This window comes from Pristiophorus japonicus, chromosome 1 (assembly GCF_044704955.1).
Source record: "Pristiophorus japonicus isolate sPriJap1 chromosome 1, sPriJap1.hap1, whole genome shotgun sequence".
Classification (NCBI taxonomy): Eukaryota; Metazoa; Chordata; class Chondrichthyes; family Pristiophoridae; genus Pristiophorus; species Pristiophorus japonicus.
In genome coordinates, this window is record NC_091977.1 from 195075653 (window position 1) to 195094813 (window position 19161).

The window sequence follows — 19161 nt, forward strand, 5'->3', positions numbered from 1 at the left end:
TGGAGTATAATGTGAGGTTGTCCACTTTGGCAGAAATAATAGAAAAGCAAATTATAATTTAAATGGAGAAAAATTGCAAAGTGCTGCAGTACAGAGACCCCTGGGGGTCTTTGTGCATGAAACACAAAAAGTTAGTACAGTATGCAGGTACAGAAAGTAATCAGGAAGGCAATAGAATGTTGGCCTTTATTGCAAGGAGGATAGAGTATAAAAGCAGAGAAATCCTGCTACAACTGTACAGGGTATTGATGAGGCCACACTTGTAGTACTGCATACAGTATTGGTCTCCGTATTTATGGAAGGATATACTTGCATTGGAAGCTGTTCAGAGAAGGTTCACTCGGTTGATTCCTGAGATGAGGGAGTTGACTTATGAGGATAGGTTGAGTAGGTTGGGCCTATACACATTGGAGTTCAGAATAATGAGAGGTGATCTTATTGAAACTTATAAGATAATGAGGGGGCTTGACAAGGTGGATGCAGAGAGGATATTTCCACTCATAGAGGAAATTAAAACTAAGGGACATAGAATAAGGGGCTGCCCATTTAAAACTGAGATGAGGAGAAATTTCTTCTCTGAGGGTTGTAAATCCATGGAATTCTCTGCCCCAGAGAGCTGTGGAGGCTGGGTCGGCGGAGATAGACAGATTTTTGAGCGATAAGGGAGTAAAGGGTTATGGGAAGCAGGCAGAGAAGTGGAGCTGAGTCCATGATCAGATCAGCCATGATCTTATTGAATGGTGGAGCAGACTCGAGGGGCCAAATGGCCTACTCCTGCTCCTATCTCTTACGTTCTTATGTAGTAAGGAAGTCTTGTTACAATTCTACAGGGCCTTGGAATACTGTACACAGTTTTGGTCGTCTTATCTGAGGAAGGATATACTTGCAGTCGAAGCGGTGCAATGAAGGTTCACTCGATTGATTCCTGAGATGAGGGGGTTGTCCTATGAGGAGAGATTGAGTAGATTGGGTCTATATTCTCTGGAGTTTAGAAGAATGAGAGGTGATCTCATTGAAATATGTAAGATTCTGAGGGGGATTGACAGGGTAGATGCTGAGAGGTTGTTTCCCCTGGCTGGAGAGTCTGGAACTGGGGGGGCATAATCTCAGGATAAAGGGGTGACCATATAAGACTGAGATGAGGAGGAGTTTCTTCACTCAGCGGGTTATGAATCTTTAGAATTCTCTACCCGAAAGGGCTGTGGATGCTGAATTGTTGAGTATATTTAAGGCTGAGATAGATAGATTTTTGCACTCTTGGGGAATCAAGGAATATGGGGATCAGGCAGGAAAGTTGAGTTGAGGTCGAAGATCAGCATGAATGGCAGAGCATGCTCGAGGAGCTACTCCTGCTCCTAATTCGTATGTTCTTGTGTTCACTGTTGTTACCTCTGAAACTGATCGCAACTTCAGGATTTAGTGCTTGCGCATCTAAACGTGGAAATCCTGAAGTTGCAGTCAGTCATTCACTGTGGACCCCCCCCCCCCCCCAACCCCGAATAGCTGGTAATCAGTGAAATAAGTGAAACTGATGAAAACTTGGGCTTTCCCACGGTAATATCGCTGTTTACATACCCCATTAAATGTTAAGCCTGGTTGGAATAGATGTAACTAATGTTTTAACAGTGTGTTGATTGATAAACAAACATTTTGACCCTGAAAAACTAATTTTTATATTTGTGGAATGTCACATTTTTCCATAATGATAAAAATTACAATTTAAAATAAATGTTCTATTTTATACCCATGTGAGAGCCCCAATTTTAGTTTCACTCCTTGTAATATTTTTAAAAAGTCCTGATAAAAGCAGCTTCTCATTTCCTGGTTTCCTGTACATGAGAATTTTGCAATTTGATTGGCTGCTTAGAGAGCTTGTTGACGTCACAGAAGCATCACACTATGAATTCCCATTACAGTGTGTTGAAATCACTTGAACATTGAAAAAGACAAACTTCTCACCACAGAGACCGCAGCTTTCTTCAGGGCCAGCGGCGAGCGCCTTTGTTTCGCTGCTGACCGTTAATGTGTTGCATAACATTTCTGCAAAGTCTTCCAACATCCTCAGACTTGGCTTGTCAGAGCCCCCCCCCCCCCCCCCCCCCCGCCCCTCCTGATATTTATTGAGGTTTTTGCTGGTAGAGTCTACTACCAGTTCTACTGTCTACTATCTAAGATCTACCAGCAGGTTTTTTACATTGTGCAACACAGGTGACTTATCCACAAAATAAGAAAGCATGGAAGAGAAGGCAAGTTTCTGAGGTGGGTTTAAAATAGACTAAACCAGAGAAAGTAAAGATTGGCTGTGAATAGAGCTGTATTGTAATTTCAAGAGGTCACTGGTGGGGTACCACAGGCTGATGCTTTTTCTATTTATAATATATATAAATGATCTAGAGCTGGAGACGGAAACAAAGTTTGCAGATTACATGAAATTGAGAGAGGTTTCAAAGAGTATTGAAGAGGCAAACCAAATACAAAGTGATCAGGACAGATCGGGAAGGTGGATTGATGAGTGGTGTGGCCCAATTTAAATGAGTGAGATTAGGAAAGAAAAATAAACGATGCTACTATAAACTAAATAGCTCTAGACTACAGGACACAATGCCGGAGAAGGAAATGAGGACATTTGTCTTCACACCTCTGTGGGGCATTTTTCTACTTTAAAGGCACTATTTAAATGCAAGTTATTATTTTTGCAGCTACAGTTGTAGTTGTAGTATTGTTGGATAGATGGATAGTTCACTGAAACCAACAGTGCCGTTTGTGGAAGATAACAGGATCTTGGGATGTATAGAGAAAGAAAGAAGGATTTATATACCGCCTTTCACGAGCACCGGATGTCTCAAAGCGCTTTATAGCCAATGAAGTACTTTTGAAGTGTAGTCACTGTTGTAATGTGGGAAACACGGCAGCCAATTTGCACGCAGTAAGCTCCCACAAAGCACAAAATACAGGAGGTGATGCATTTGGATAAGATACTAACTGGTACAGTCACACCTACTATGTACAATTCTGGTTATTATTTCAATGATGATATCCAATATTGGAGACAGTGCAGAAAAGGGCAAACAAACTGATAACCCAGATTATGGCTTCTGAGCAGTGAGGGACGCCTGGGATTTATTACGGTAGACGAGGAGGCTAAGGGAAGATATCCAAGTATTTAAGGAAATACATTAATTGAACGCTGATAATATATTGCAGATTTCTACACCTCTGTAATTGGGGCAACGGTTCTAGTTTAGGTGCATAGAAAGTTTAGATTGACCTATTTTACACAGAGGGTGATGGGTTTATGGATTTAACTGCCCAAGGAGGCAGTGGAGACAAATAGTGTGGAAAATTTTGAGGAAGAGATGGATAAGTACTTGAGGGATTGTGTGATTGAGAATTATTAGTTTTTAGGACAGTACAGAACAATCGTATTACCTTTTCAGATCTTGTATTTTCTTGTGTGATTAAGCTCACGGAAATTCCTGCAGACCATTCTCTTTACTACCATGGCACATATTAACAGAATATAACTCTGATAAATTTTGAGTTGTACTTTAATTCTCTGTTCTTCCCTGAATACAATGGGTTTTACATTATAAACTAACAACTAGATTTTTGTTCCTCTCCATATATTTGTAAAATATAAATTTAAAAGGGAATGGGACTAAGTGGATAGTTGTTTCAAAGAGCTGGCACAAGCATGATGGACCAAATAGCCTTTTTTGAAAAGAAAGTCCTTTACCGCTACTCTACAGCGATATTCTTGCTTTACTTTTGTCCTTTTTTGAAAGTCATCCATGCACTTTGCATCTCTGCCAGATCCTCATAGTAGTGCATATGGAGCTTATATTCTCTGTCATTGCCACACTTGTTTCCTTCTGATCTCATATGAGACTGTCTTGTGCCAAACAGGTCCACTTAATGCAGTGAACCAGGACATAAAGGGCATCATGGAAAATTATGACAGTTTGTTGCTCAGCTGTTTCACAAAAATATTCTGCATGCACAATTTTTTTTAAACTATCTTATTTTTAACTCCATAAGGAAAAAAATAACGTGTAAAGCAGTTTTATGGCACAGCACATTTTAGAAGCATCGTCAACAGTTTTCTTGGTACTGCATACATATTTAGTTTTTTTTATGTATACAGCTGGAAGTACCTTTATTTATCTAAATATTTTACTAATCGTAACTGGCAGAGTTCTCATTGTATACAAAAATATTGACATTTAACTATTGTGTCTTTCTCTTTTTGCAATAGAATATCCCAGAGGTGGATGAGGAGGGTTACTGTATCAAGCCAGAAGTGAATCAAATTAATATCCTTAACTTGAACCATCTAATGTCAAAAAAATCGATGAGGTACATAATGGAAATAAGACAGGTTACTACCAGAAATAGCTGATCGCTCCAAATGACAGATTGTATCTCGGGCGATAAACTATAAATTAGGTTCATTAAGAGTAAAATTAAACAGAAGCAACAGTAAATACAGCAGATTTCAGAAAGCTACAGGAAATGAGTACTTGATTTTTCACTAGTACTTCAAAATAATAATCAATCTTGACACTTTAATCACTTGGAACACACAACTGCGAAGAAAGCTTGTCCATGAAATCAGCTATTCCCGGAGTATTTCCAGTAGCCCGTTTCAGTTGCCTGACGAAGCTGGATTTGCTAAACAAATCTTGAACTGTGACTCTAATTGTACCCTTCTTTAAACTTTAAATTGGGATGGGAAGATCAATGGAGTGTCTTTCACAATTAAATAAAGCTGTCAATTATAAATAGGTCTCAAAGCATACAGTCTGTAAAACAAAGCAACTCCAAACTATTAGTTCGGTCTTCTCTTCTCTGCCCAGTAATCAAGTTTTAAATATTTCTAAATGGGAACCTCTTTACCCAGATGCATATGTCTGGGTACAGCACAGTAGGAGGCTATTCGGCCCATCGTGTCTGTGTCGGCTCTTTGGTAGAGCTATCCAATTAGCCCCACTCCCCTGCAATTTCCCCATAGTCCTGCAGATTTTTCCACCAAGTATTTATCCAATTCCCTTTTAAAAGTTATTATTGAATCTGCTTCCGTCGCAGACAGTGCATTACGGTTCTTTATAACTCGCTGAGTAATTCTTTTTCCTCATGTTACCTCTGGTTCATTTGCCAATTACCTGAAATCTGTATTCTCTGGTTACTGACCCTTCTGACACGGGAAATAGTTTCTCTTTATTTGCTCTATCAAAACCCATCTTAACTTTATGTGCTCTAAGGAAAACAACCCCATTTTCTCTAGTCTCTCCACATAACTGAAGCCTTGCATCCCTGGTACCATTCTAGTAAATCTCCTCTGCACCCTCTCTAAGGCATTGACATCCTTCCTAAAGTGTGGTGCCTAGAATTGAACACAATACTCCAATTGGGCCCTAACCAGTGTTTTACAAAGGTCAGTTATATTGTTCTGCAGAGTTTAATGTGAATTCCTCTATTCCCACTTTAGCTCTGCGGAGACACAAGGGCAGTAATCAAGTGGTCATGACATTGACATAGCTACAATCACATTAATAAATAAATATATATATTTATTCTATAGTGTTCAACATATAGAATGGGAATGCTTAAAGTTACCTGGGAGACAAAGTTAGCTTAACTTAGAGCAGTGAATCCTATCCCTATTCATATGAAATTCAGTTATTTTTGTGCTTCCTTCATTTACTTCTATTCATCAATAATCCTAATTTGAGCATGTTCTGCACATTTTAATTATTTTGCGAAGATTAAGCTATACTAACATCCCACATTTGTACATTGCACTATAGTAAAGTGCCAGAGGATAGCCTATTTATAATTATAAAAGTGTGTGTTTCTTTCCCTTGACTAATGAAAACATGCCAAAGAGAACAATTTTTATTCATCAAGTGACTCGGGCTCTGATGATGAGGAACCCAGAAAGTTCCATGTGCAAATCAAACCTGTGCAACCAAACAATGGTACTAATCACACATTGGAAGAACTGAAAGCATCTATTGGAAATATTACACTTTCTCCCGCCCCATCCGTAAGTCATATTTTGATTTTGTATATTAATGATAATGTGAAGCCTCATTTGGGAATTTCTGAAATACATTAACAATATTCATTGCATACATTTGTCATACTTAACCTCTAGTAGAAAAGTGGTTATTAGAGGAGCATTGAAAATGTGTATAAAAAGTGCACAATTTTTAATAATATTTTGCCAAGAATTGAAGACCATTTCTTCTTCGGTTAGTGAATGTAGACATTATATTGTAGCATAACTTTGGTGGTTTGTTTAAATAATCAGAAGCCAAAGTTTCACAATGGATGATGGTGACCAAACCACCTGAGATCTGTTGATATTACTTAGACGATATGTTATGCAGGTAAATGCATATTTTAGAATCAGCACGTTTATGTGAAGAAGCAAAGGAAAATTTGAAGCAGTTGGGTTAGATAAATGAACTTTTTTGCTGCAGTGTCATATCATTGATTTATCAAAGTTGGAAATGAAATTGGGTATCTTGTACCATATAGTGTAAATTTCATATTTAGATTTGTGTGTAAGTAGTACAATCTAGTGATGGTTTAACCTCCTTATTTGGTATTTTGTCCAAGCTTGAATTGAGCTAAGTTCTCTGAAAGCCAACTTAAAAGATGTGTTTCACTGAATAACTGATCACCGTACATCTTTCAACCCATTACTGATTCTGGCACAATCCAACCAAAACTGATCACAACTTCAATTTGATAGTTATTTGCTTTTCATCAGTTTCAGGTATCAACTTATATCAGTGCTTCCAGCCTCTGCTCTTAAACACTGGCCTAGTTTGAGGGATGTGGAAATTAACCAACTCAATTAAACACTGAAAAGGTCCTAGGCTTCTCCCAGATTAGAGGCAGACCATATTCTTCAAGTTCTTGGAAAAACTATTAACAATGGGGTTGCCCGAAGCTGTATTATGCACCTTTTATTAATTAGCTCAAGGGCATTTTGATCTCTTGACTGGAGATTTGTGGGTGAAGAGTGGAAAAGAAAATTGCAGAAGAATTAACAGAAAAATACTTGTTAATACTCAACAGTAGAAGGACAATTTTTCATCTCAGATAGTAAAATTAATCGGATATGCTTAATATTGATCTGTACAGCCTCACAGCCAATGGAAATGTTCACAAGATCGCAAAGGTGTTTAGTGAAGATCCTTTCACCCTTTTGGTCTCATTACTTATCCTTGTCTTATCCACTTACCTTAGTTTGAAAAGGACTTACTGGTTTCAGTATTTTCACTTGAAGATTAGAAGTGTGTTCTAAGGAAGTAAAGGATGGTATCAAATCAAAAAATGACATACAAAGTTGCCACGGTTAGTGGGAAGCCAGAGGATTGGGAAATATATAAAAATCAGCAAAGCATGACTAAAAAAATTATAAAGCGAGGGCAGATAGAGTATGAGAGTAAACTAGCAAGAAATATAAAAATGGATAGTAAGAGCTTCTACAGGTATATAAAAAGGAAGAGAGTAGCTAAAGTAAATGTTGGTCCCTTAGAGGATGAGACTGGGGAATTAATAATGGGGAACAGGGAAATGGCGGAGACTTTGAACAAATATTTTGTATCGGTCTTCATGGTAGAAGATGCTAAAAACATCCCAATAATAGATAATCAAGGGTCTATCGGGAGGGAGGAACTTAAAACTATCACTAAAGAAAAAGTACTCTGTAAAATAATGGGACTAAAGGTGGACACGTCCCCTGGACCTGATGGCCTGCATCTTAAGGTTTTAAAAGAAGTGGCTGCAGAGGTAGTGGATGCCTTGGTTATAATCCACCAAAATTTCCTTTAATTCTGGAGAGCTCCCAGCGGATTGGAAAACTGCAAATGTAACGCCCCTATGTAAAAAAAAAAGGAGGAAGACAGAAAGGAGGAAACTATAGACCAGTTAGCATAATATCTATCGTTGGTAAAATATTGGAATCCGTTATTAAAGAAGCAGTAGCTGGACATTTGGAAAAGCATAATATAGTCAAGCAGAGTCAGCATGGTTTTATGAAACAGAAATCATGTTTAACAAATTTGCTGGAGTTCTTTGAGGATGTAACGAGTAGGATGGATAAGGGGGAACCAGCGGATGTGTATTTGGATTTCCAAAGGCATTCGATAAGTTGTCACATAGCGCAAGATAAGAACTCACAGGGTTGGGGGTAATATATTAGCATGGATAGAGGATTGGCTAACTAACAGAAAACAGAAAGTAGGGATAAAATGGGTCATTTTCTGGTTGGCAAACGGTAACTAGTGGGGTGCCACAGGGATCGGTGCTGGGGCTTCAACTATTTACAATCTATATTAATGACTGGAATGAAGGTACCGAGTGTAATGTAGCCATGTTTTCTGATGATACAAAGATGGGTGGAAAAGCAAGTTGTGAGGAGTACTCAAAAAATCTGCAAAGGGATATAGACAGGTTAAGTGAGTGGGCAAAAAATTGACACATGGAGTATAACATAGGAAAGTGTGACGTTATCCATTTTGGCAGAAAAAATAATAAAGCAAGTGATTATTTAAATGTAGAGAAACTACAAAATGCTGCCGTATAGAGAGACCTGGGGGTCCTTTTGTGCATGAAACACAAAAAGTTAGTATGCAGGTACAGCAAGTAATCAGAAAGGCAAATGGAATGTTGGCGTTTATTGCAAAGGGGATGGAGTATAAAAGCAGGGAAGTCCTGCTACAACTGTACAGGGTATTGGTGAGGCCACACCTAGACTACTGTGTACAGTTTTGGTCTCCTTATTTAAGGAAGGATATACTTGCATTGGAGGTAGTTCAGAGAAGGTTCACTAGATTGATTCCAAAGATGAGGGGGTTGACTTATGAAGATAGGTTGGGACTATACTCATTGGAATTGAGAAGAACGAGAGGTGATCTTATTGAAACATATAAGATACTGAGGGGCCTCGACAAGGTAGATGCAGAGAGGATGTTTCCACACATGGGGGAATCCAGAACTAGGGGGCATAGTTTAAGGGGTCACCCATTTAGAACTGAGATGAGGAGAAATTTCTTCTGAGAGTTGTGAATCTCTGGAATTCTCTGCCTCAGAGAGCTGTGGAGGCTGGGCCATTGAACATATTTAAGGTGGAGATGGACAGATTTATGAGTGATAAGGGAGTGAAGGGTTCTGGGGAGCGGGCAGGGAAGTGGAGCTGAGCCCTAGATCAGGTCAGCCATGATCTTATTAAATGGTGGAGCAGGCTCGAGGGGTCAAATGGTCTACTCCTGCTCCAAATTCTTATGTTGTATAAATTGAGCACTTTTAGCGTATCTTTTGGATTTTGTTCTTCTATGAATGTAACCTCAAACATATTTTATGTTTTAGAAATCTATTTTTGATAATATATTGTAATCCCACAGATGAATATTTGACTTACTACTTTTACTTTCTCCCCTTTTATATGCTGAATTCAGAGGCATAGTCCGGTAAGTAATTATTTCATTTCTGAATGGCCTCTTACTGAGGGGTGTGTGTGTGCGTGTGTGTGTGTGAGATGTTTGAAGTCAGTTATTACAGTTTACTTTCAGTAATTGCTGAGTTAGCATTTTGGTTTGTGTTTTATACATATTTAGTATGAATAGAATTTGAATTGAAGTAGTAATGCATTTCTGATTAAAACATTTTTTTGCCATTCCAGAATGCAATGAAAAGAAATTTATCTAGTAAGTATGGTCGATAGGATTTGCTTTGTATTTGACTCTCAGCAACTGAGATTGTAACTCATTTGTCTGTATTGTCAAACTATTTTGGTTCCTGATTGTCACGTTTGGAAAACTGAAGAAACAAATCCTAGCATATATTTAACCCATAATTTTATTGTGCGTTTAGATTTCTATTGGCAGCTGTAATGCTTTAGTGGAAATTTTAATGGAAATGATATACAACCCTACAGTTATTAAATTAATATACTTCTTGCTTTGCTGCAATCATCTAATATTGAACTGCTGCAGGCTTACTTCATAGGTTGAATTTGTTCACATTTCTTTTATGAATGCTGCAGAGAATTTAGCAGGCAGGAAGATAGATGTTAGGTTTCCTGATGGGTACAAAGTAATTTGCATGTCTTTGTGTAGATTGATGCAGGGATAGGTGTAGTGGTCACGTCACACTAGATTAAGACTAAATACCCAAGATAGGTGATTTAGAAATCCTAACTTAAATTCGCTTTACTGTATTAATGTCCGTCCTAACTTAAATTCGGCTTTACAGTATTGTATTCTGTCAACAAGTAAAATATTAATGAAGAATGTATGAACCCACTCAAATTCATAATATTTGGTTATGAACTTGGCTGAAAGTTGATGGAGCTGTTAAGATGGACTGAAAAATATAGCTTTTGTGGTTTATGACATCATCTTAACTGTAGATTGAATTTGAGCCAGTTTTTTACCAACCATCGATATATTACATGCATAGATATTTGGATGCCGATCTCCCATGGCATTGTCCTCAGTTAGTTGGATGATGCACTATTTGATGAGGACAGAAGTTTTTAATCACAACACAAAATGGCCTGGAATTTGCGGTCAGCAGTGAAGCGAAAGTATTCACTGCTGGCCCCGAAGTACGCTTCGCTTTGCGATCCCTGTGTCAAGAACTTCGGGTTTTACAGCCTTCAATTCAAATCAATGTAAGTTAGTGGGGATTCCCTTGTGCAAACTATTCTGACGTCCACAGGTTATCTAAGCAGCCAAATAGACAAAGGGGGTAAAATTGCAGTCGAAAGCTTCCTTCATATGAACGGCACCGACCCGAAAAAAATCTACGAAAGTACCTGGTGGTCCTGGAGGAACGTAGGATTCCGGTCGGAGGCCTAGATTCGCTACGCAGCGCATGGGAAGATGTCTTTTGGGTACGTGGGTACGTACATGCTGGAGTCACGTGGGTCTGGACCACCAATCACTATGCAATATTCTCATTGATAAAAATGGGAACTCCATTTGTACGAGTTCCCATTACTATCAATGAGAATAACCTCCAAAAACACTGAAACTCAGCATAATAAATAAAGCACTCACATATTTAAAATTAATTGTAATTAAATGTTTTAGAAAAAATATTTTTTTTTGAATTTTAATGTGTTTTAATAGGGTTAAAAATAAACTTACCTTAATGGATAGGGTTTTTAATATGGGTTTTGGCATGCGCCAAATGGACAGGGTTTTAATATGGGTTTTGGCATGCGCCAAATCCCGAAGTTGCGGTCAGTTTCAAAGACGGAATGACGGTGAACGCTGCCAGTTTGTCGTCATCCCGAAGACAAATTCTGGGCCATTATAGCATTACAGTATTTGCTATGTCCTATTAAGAACAAACACTTAATTGTTACATAAACACAGTGAATTAGAATATAGTTCTTTGGTCAGTGAATTTTGCAGATGGGAATGTGCTCATCTGTTGCAGGCTGCAGACAAGAAATAACAGCATTTTAAGACTTTTTGAATCGGTAATAAAATGTGATGCCTCTGTGCACTAGATGTATTATTTTATGAATATATGTTTGTGTGTGCGTGTGTGTGTGTGTGTATATATATACACATATAATTAAAACAATGTAGGATTTACAAATTAATCATAATTAGCAGAAATGTAATCTTTAACAATTAGCCTTAGGTCACAACTTGTCTTGCTTCAGATTAAAAAAATCAACTTAGCCCAGACATCGCATTCCTGGTATCAACTTATTGAAAATTGAGTTTACTTATGTGGTAGTTTGACTGTTTTTACCTGATATAGGATTGTCTATGTTTGTGCTGTATCCAAGTCACTGCCCCATCAGGTATTGTCTGGTAAGTAATTTAGATAAATGCTGTACTTCTTAAGCAGACTCTTTTACTGAAGAGTATTGGACATACCAACTAAACTTAAACACAAGTGGATTTATTGACTGACTATGGGTTGTAGGAAGCTGTAATTGAATTAGCAGTAGAAGGCCAATAATATCATTAGGTATCCATGTGCACAATTCATTAAATCCAGGCTTGGGCTGATAAGTAACAAGTAATATTCATGCCACAAAATGCTAGGCAATGACTATCTCACAACAAGAGAGCGTCGAACATAAGAACATAAGAATTAGGAGCAGGAGTAGGCCATTTGGCCCCCCCGAGCTTGAGCCGCCATTCAATAAGATCATGGCTGATCTTCAACCTCAATTCCACTTTCCTGCACTATCCCCATATACCTTGATTCCCACCTCCCTATGACATCCAATGGCACTACGATCGCCGAATACCCCCAAAACTCAACTGGATCAGTCACATAAATGCCATGGCTGCTAGAGTAGGTCAGAGGCCTGACTCCCCAAAGCCTCTTCACCACCTACAAGACACAAGTCAGGAGTGTGATGGAATACTCTCCACTTACAAAGGTGCAGCTGCCACAACATTCAAGAACCTTGATGCCACCTAAAACAAAGCAGTTCCCTTGATCGGTAGCCCATCCACCACCTTAAACATCCACTCCCTCCACCACCAGTGCACCGTGGCTTCAGTGTGTACTATCTACAAGATGCACTGCAGCAACTCACCAAGGCTTCTTCAACAGCACCTCACACACAATCCCGACTTGGACCTATATCGCCAGTCCTTCATCATCGCTGGGTCTAAATCCTGGAACTCGCTATCTAGCAGCACTGTTGGAGTCCCTACACCACATGGACTGCAGCAGTTCAAGAAAAAGGATCATTAACACCTTCTCAAGAGCAACTAGGGATGGGCAATAAATGTTGACCTGGCTCATGACACCCAGATCCCAAGAATGAATTTTTAGAAACGTTAGTGCACAAATGCAAAAGGTAATCAAAAGGCTAATGGAATATTGACCTTTATCTGAAGGGGTTTAGAATTGAAAAGTGAGCATTACTGCATTCAGTTTAGGGCACCGAACATCAGAAAAGATATATTGCCTTCGGAAGGGAATAGTGCAGATTTACCAGAATTACATCAAGGCTTAAAGGGTTAAATTATAAGGACAGGTTGCATAAACTTGGCTTGTATTCTCGAGTTTAGAATTTTGAGAGGTGATCTAATTGAGGTATTTAAGTTGATTTAATTTGGTAGATACAGAGAAACTATTTTCTCTGGTGGGAAAAATCCAGAACAAGAAGACATAATTAAAAAATTAGAGCTAGGTCATTTAGAAGTGAAATCGTGAAGTACTTTTTCACAAAGGGTAGTGGAAATCTTGAACTTGTCCTCCAGAGATGCTGGATCAGTTGCAACTTTCAAGGCTGAGATCAATAGATTTTTGTTAGGTAAGTGTATCAAGGGGTATGGAACAAAGGTGGGTAAATGGAGTTGAGATACAGATCAACCGTGATATAATTGCCTGGTGGAACAGGCTTGAGGGGGATGACTTGCCTACTCCTGTTCCTATTACTCAGCAATAACCTGTTAAAATGGTGGTAATAAAACAGTTTTAATCCTCAAATAAAATGTAGTCAAATAAAGTTATTCCTATTACTGAAATACTGGTCATAATTGAAAGTGGCCTCTGTATGTCTAAAAGCTAATGTGGTTATAAGTGTAACTTCACCTGATGTGTAAATATTATTTATGAACTTCTAGTGGATTGCTGTTCTCCCACGGCTTATAGTTGGGTAAGTAATAATGAGGTTAATAAGGCCATAAAAACGGCAAACAAAGCACTGGGGTTCATTTCTAGAGGGATAGAATTGAAAAGCAGAAGTTATGTTAAACTTGCATTGAGTCTTGGATACACTTGAAATACTGTGCACAGTTCTGGACTCCATAATTATAAAAAAGACATAGAGGCACTGGAGAAGATGCAAAAAAGATTTACAAGGATGATACTAAAACTCAGGTTATACCTATCAGGAAAGATAGAACAGGTTGGGGCTCTTTTCTCTAGAAAAGAGAAGGCTGCGGGATGACCTGATTCAAACCTGTTAACAGTTTTCTTAGGGTAGACATACAGAGGATGGTCTAGTTATTAATGGGGCAGGTTTCCTTGCATGCTGTGGAGTTTCCATCTCTAAAGACTTTTGTTTAACATACTTTTGTCCTTTTAATATTTTTGAACAGGTGAAACTTTTATGAACTTTCTGAAGATTAACAACCAACACAAATTAATGCAATATTGAAAGTTATAATTTCTTTGTTGATAGCTGTGTTACTAAACAGCATTCAGGGGAGATGAGAATTTATTTTACACAGTAAAAACTGATCAGGAATGCATTGCCATAAAGGGTGGTAGAACTTGATTCAGCAGTAACTTTCAAAATTAAATTGGATATATACTTTAAAAAAAACATTGCAGGGCTATGGAGAAAGAGCGGGGAATGGGATTAATTGGTAGCTCTTTCAAAGAGCAGGCATGATGAGCCAAATAGCCTCCTTCTGTGATGCAAAATTCTATGATTCTATTTTTTTCAATTTATTTGTTCCTGGAATGTGGGCACTGCCAGCAAGGCCAGCATTTATTGCCCATCCCTAATTGCCCTTGAGAAGGTGGTAGGTAAGAGTCAACCATATTGCTGTGGGTTTGGAATAACATATAGATGGGCCAGACCGGTAAAGGACGGCAGATTTCCTTTCCTAAAGGACATTAGTGAACCTAATGGTTTTTTATGACAATCCGGTAGTTTCATGGGGCTCAAGTTTCGGCCTGAGTTGCTCCTATTTGTTTGGAGCAACTAGTTTAGAATGGAGCATCTTAGAAATTGCAATTCTTGGCATTTAGTTTGCTCCAGTTCTAGTGAGTTAGAATAGTTTCATTTTAGAACTGTTTTTTTTTCAAAAGGGGGCGTGTCCAGCCACTTACTCCTGTTTTGCAAGTTTAGGCAGCGAAAACTTACTCCAAACTAACTTAGAATGGAGTAAATGTAGATTTTTGTTCGCTCAGAAAAACCTTGCCTGCACTTTAGAAATTAGGCGCAGAGATAGGGGGGTAAGGGAAGTTTACAAGCATTAAACACTTCACTTTTATAAATAAAAAGCCATCGTCAATAATAAATGATAAATAAATCAATCAAAAATTTTTTTTAAAAATTTAAAAATCAATTAATAAATAAAAAATTAAGTTTCTACTCACCTACTGCAGCACCGGGAGCCCTCCAACGGCGTGCTGGGACGGGGCCCCCCAGGCGATGCCAGTCGGGCGGGCTCTGCCACCGACCACGACTTAGGGCAGGCCTTGCCGCCGCCCATGACTTCGGGCGGGCCCCGCCACCGACGCCGAGAACTTCGGGCGGGGCCCGCCCCCAGCAGATGATGGACCGCCGCTCTGGGCTTCGGGCGGGCCCTGCCGCTGACACCGAGGACTTGGGGCAGGGCCCACCCCCAGCAGACGACGGACCGTCGCCCAGGACTTCAGGCGGGCCCCGATGCCGAGGACTTCGGGCGGGGCCTGCCCCCAGGAGATGCCGGGCGGGCTGCCGCGGAAGAGGTAAGTACTGTCAGGCCACTCGGCTCGGAATAGGGGCAATGTCCCTTCGGCCAGGGGTAGGGTCGTCGCCCGGAGACAGGACGCACTGGGAGGGCCAGGAGCTACTGCGCGCGCACAAACGCGGCTGCCGGCACTGTTTTTGGCGCAGGTCTGTAGCTCCGCCCCCAGCAGCTCCTGCTCCTGCTGCGCTGCGCCAAGCTAGAAACGGCCCTACAGATATCAGAGAATCGCGAGGTAAGTATTTGGAGCTTTTTCACTTCTACAAATTAGGCGCGCCTCTCCGATGTGCACCGTTCTAGCAGGGTTCCAAAACTTGAGCTCATGGTTACCATTACTGATGCTTGCTTTTTAAAATTCCAGATTTATTTAATTCACTGAATTTAAATTCCCCAGCTGCCTTGGGAAGGGATTCGAACTCTTGTCTCTGCAAAACTAGTCCAGTAACATTACCACTATGCTACCATCTCCTCTATGATACCTAGTTAGCCCAACATCTGTTGTTGGGAAAATGCTGGCGTCCATTATTAAGGAAGCAGTAGCGGGACATTTGGAAAAGCAAGATTCAATCAAGCAGAGTCAGCATGGTTTTATGAAAGGGAAATCATTATTGACAAATTTGCTGGAGTTCTTTGAGGATGTAACGTGCAAGGTGGATAAGGGGGAACCAGTGGATGTGGTGTTTTTGGATTTCCAGAAGGCATTTGATAAGATGCCACATGAGTGGTAATTGCACAAGATAAAAGTTCACGGGATTGGGGATAATATATTAGCATGGATAGAGGATTGGCTAACTAACAGAAAACAGAGAGTCGGGATAAATGGGTCATTTTCCGGTTGGCAAACCGTGACTAGTGAGGTGCTGCAGGGATCGGTGCTGGGTCCTCAACTATTTACAATCTGTATTAATGACTTGGATGAAGGGACCGATTGTAATATAGCCAAGTTTGCTGATGATACAAAAATGGGTGGGAAAGCAAATTGTGAGGAGGACACACAAAACCTGCAAAGGGATATAGACAGGCTAAGTGAATGGGCAAAAATTTGGCAGATGGAGTATAATGTGGGAAAATGTGAGGTTGTCCATTCTGGCAGAAAAAATAGAGAAGCAAATAATTTTAATGGAGAAAAATTACAAAATGCTGCAGTACAGAGAGACCTGCGGGTCCTTGTGCATGAAACACAAAAATTAGTATGCAGGTACAGCAAGTAATCAGGAAGGCAAATGGAACGTTTGCCTTTATTGCAAAGGAGATAGAGTATAAAAGCAAAGAAGTCCTGCTACAACTGAACAGGGTATTGGTGAGGCCACACCTGGAGTACTGCGTGCAGTTTTGGTCTCCGTTTTTAAGGAAGGATATATTTGCATTGGAAGCTGTTCAGAGAAGGTTTACTAGGTTGATTCCAGAAATGAGAGGGTTGACTTAAGAAGATAGGTTGAGTAGGTTGGGCCTATGCACATTGGAGTTCAGAAGAATGAGAGGTGATCTTATTGAAACTTATAAGGTAATGAGGGGGCTCAACAAGGTGGATGCAGAGAGGATATTTCCAATCATAGGGGAAACTAAAACTAGGGGACATAGTCTTAGAATGAGGAGCCTTCCAGTTAAAACAGGAGAAATTTCTTCTTGGAGGGTTGTAAATCCATGGAATTCTCTGCCCCAGAGAGCTGTGGTGGCTGGGTCATTGAATATTTTTAAGGTGGAGATAGACAGATTTTTGAGCAATAAGGAAATGAAGGGTTATGGGAGCGGGCAGGAAAGTGGAGCTGAGTCCATGATCAGATCAGCCATGATCTTATTGAATGATGGCGCAGGCTCGAGGGGCCAAATGGCCGACTTCTGCTCCTATTTCTTATGTTCTTATGATACATCATGTATGATTTTGAGAAATATATTTTCCTACAGTTACTGTATCATTTACTCAAAAATGAAGTTATAAGTTTTAGAAAAGATTAACAAGCTAACTTGAAATGTTTAGGAAAATTTATGAGAATCATTCTTCTGCTGTTATATTCCAACATTTTTGAAAACTTTTAGAAGCCTATTTATTCAAATACTTGGAATAACTTTCAATATTTTGTTTTTATTCCCCTTCATCTCCCTTCTACAAGGTGAAGAACTGGTTAGATCAAGATTATGTGTTCCATCACCTGAGTAAGTCAGTAAAGGAATAAACAAAAGGGATGTTATACACTTGGAGAGGAACACAAAGTGGGATTGACTAAAGAGCAGTCACGTGTTAGAAATTGATATCAATGCTGTTCCCTAATTGATATTTGTAGCCAGTATTGCAGAGCCCACATCCTGTTGGGATCATAAATTGCAGCCAATTAGCTGCTTAAGACTAGACTAAATGTGAATTTTTCCCCACTTTTTATTTGGCTCAAGGGTATAATAAAACCAAAAGTAACTGCAAATGTTTAGGTTATATTTGCTAAACTATTCATTTAGCTACGGTACTGATCTTGAGTGTGCTATAATATACTTAATCTTTCGTTTCAAGAATTCTGACATTCATCACTTGCATTCGCCAAAGATTGATATGTTCTATTTTCTTATTATCCTTTCTAACTTAAAAATATAATGCTGGCTACAAAAAAGTTTTTTTTAAATGACAATTTATTAAAATCCCCAGTATATTGTGAAAAAAATCTGCATCATGTCTTCAGAGCAGTTACTTTTTGCAGATAGAATAGATGAGTCGACATTTAACCTGTCCACAGTATTTGTAAGCTTTCTTTTTGATCAGAATTCAATTACAGCAACTTGCAATTATGTAGTATATTTAGTGCAAGAACTTATCCTAAGGTGCTCCACGAATAAGAAATGAGGAAAACAGACATCAATTAGAAAGAGAGATTAAGAGAAAGCTCTGCTATTAATAGTGGGGCAAAAGTGAGGGTGTGATACATAGAAGGCCAGACTCAGGAGTGGAATGTTCAGAAGGAGAATAAGGGTTGAAGGAGCTGGCAGTGATGGGGCAAGGCCATGGAGGGATATATGGACAAGGATTTTAAATTTGATGAGCTGGGAGACTGTAAGAAAGTGCACTTTAGTGAACACTGGGATGATGCTCAAGCAGACTTATTACAGGAGAATTGATTAGTAGTACTTCAAATCATGTAACAATAGGTCTGGGCAGTTCTTACACTGAGCATTCAGTGCCACGGGATAAGGGCAGATGGGGGCTCACTATGTGAGGCTGCAGAGTAGGGTAATCCGGTGTCGTGGGATGAATTGGAATTTCTGAAGAAATTATTGTTTAAAAAATGTTCAAAATGAATTTTACTATTTGTAATCTCCAGGAATTTCAATTTTATGTCTGGTAATCGTCTTCATTTCCATCAATCCATCTATTAACACATCAGTAAGAACTAAAGAACTTGCAAATATATAGCACCTTTCATGACCTCAGGACATCTTAAACCGCTTCACAGCGGTGAAGCACTTTTGAAGTAGGGTCACTGTTGTAGGCAGATGGTGCAGCCAATTTGCACACAGCCAAGTCCCACTGACAGCAATGAGATAAATAACCAGATAATCTGTTTGTGATGTCAGTTTAGGGATGTATATTAACCAGAACACAGTAGCCTGAGTTAATTTGGTTCCCCCCAAAAATCGAACATTTCATGTACTGCAATAGCAGTTTTTTTAATAAAAAGATGATCTGTGCAAAGTTAATGTTCCAAGCTAG

General features: G+C 39.3%; 1 protein-coding gene across 1 annotated transcript in view; it reads left to right on the top strand.

Moving 5' to 3' along the window:
• fcho2 (FCH and mu domain containing endocytic adaptor 2) overlaps window positions 1–19161 on the top strand; it is a 263593-nt gene that overhangs the window by 168125 nt on the left and 76307 nt on the right. The window contains exons 11-15 of the mRNA XM_070885934.1: window positions 4256–4313; window positions 5877–6046; window positions 9474–9485; window positions 9698–9722; window positions 17579–17621. Of these exons, the coding sequence (XP_070742035.1) occupies window positions 4256–4313; window positions 5877–6046; window positions 9474–9485; window positions 9698–9722; window positions 17579–17621 (308 nt within the window). The remainder of the gene's footprint in view (window positions 1–4255; window positions 4314–5876; window positions 6047–9473; window positions 9486–9697; window positions 9723–17578; window positions 17622–19161) is intronic.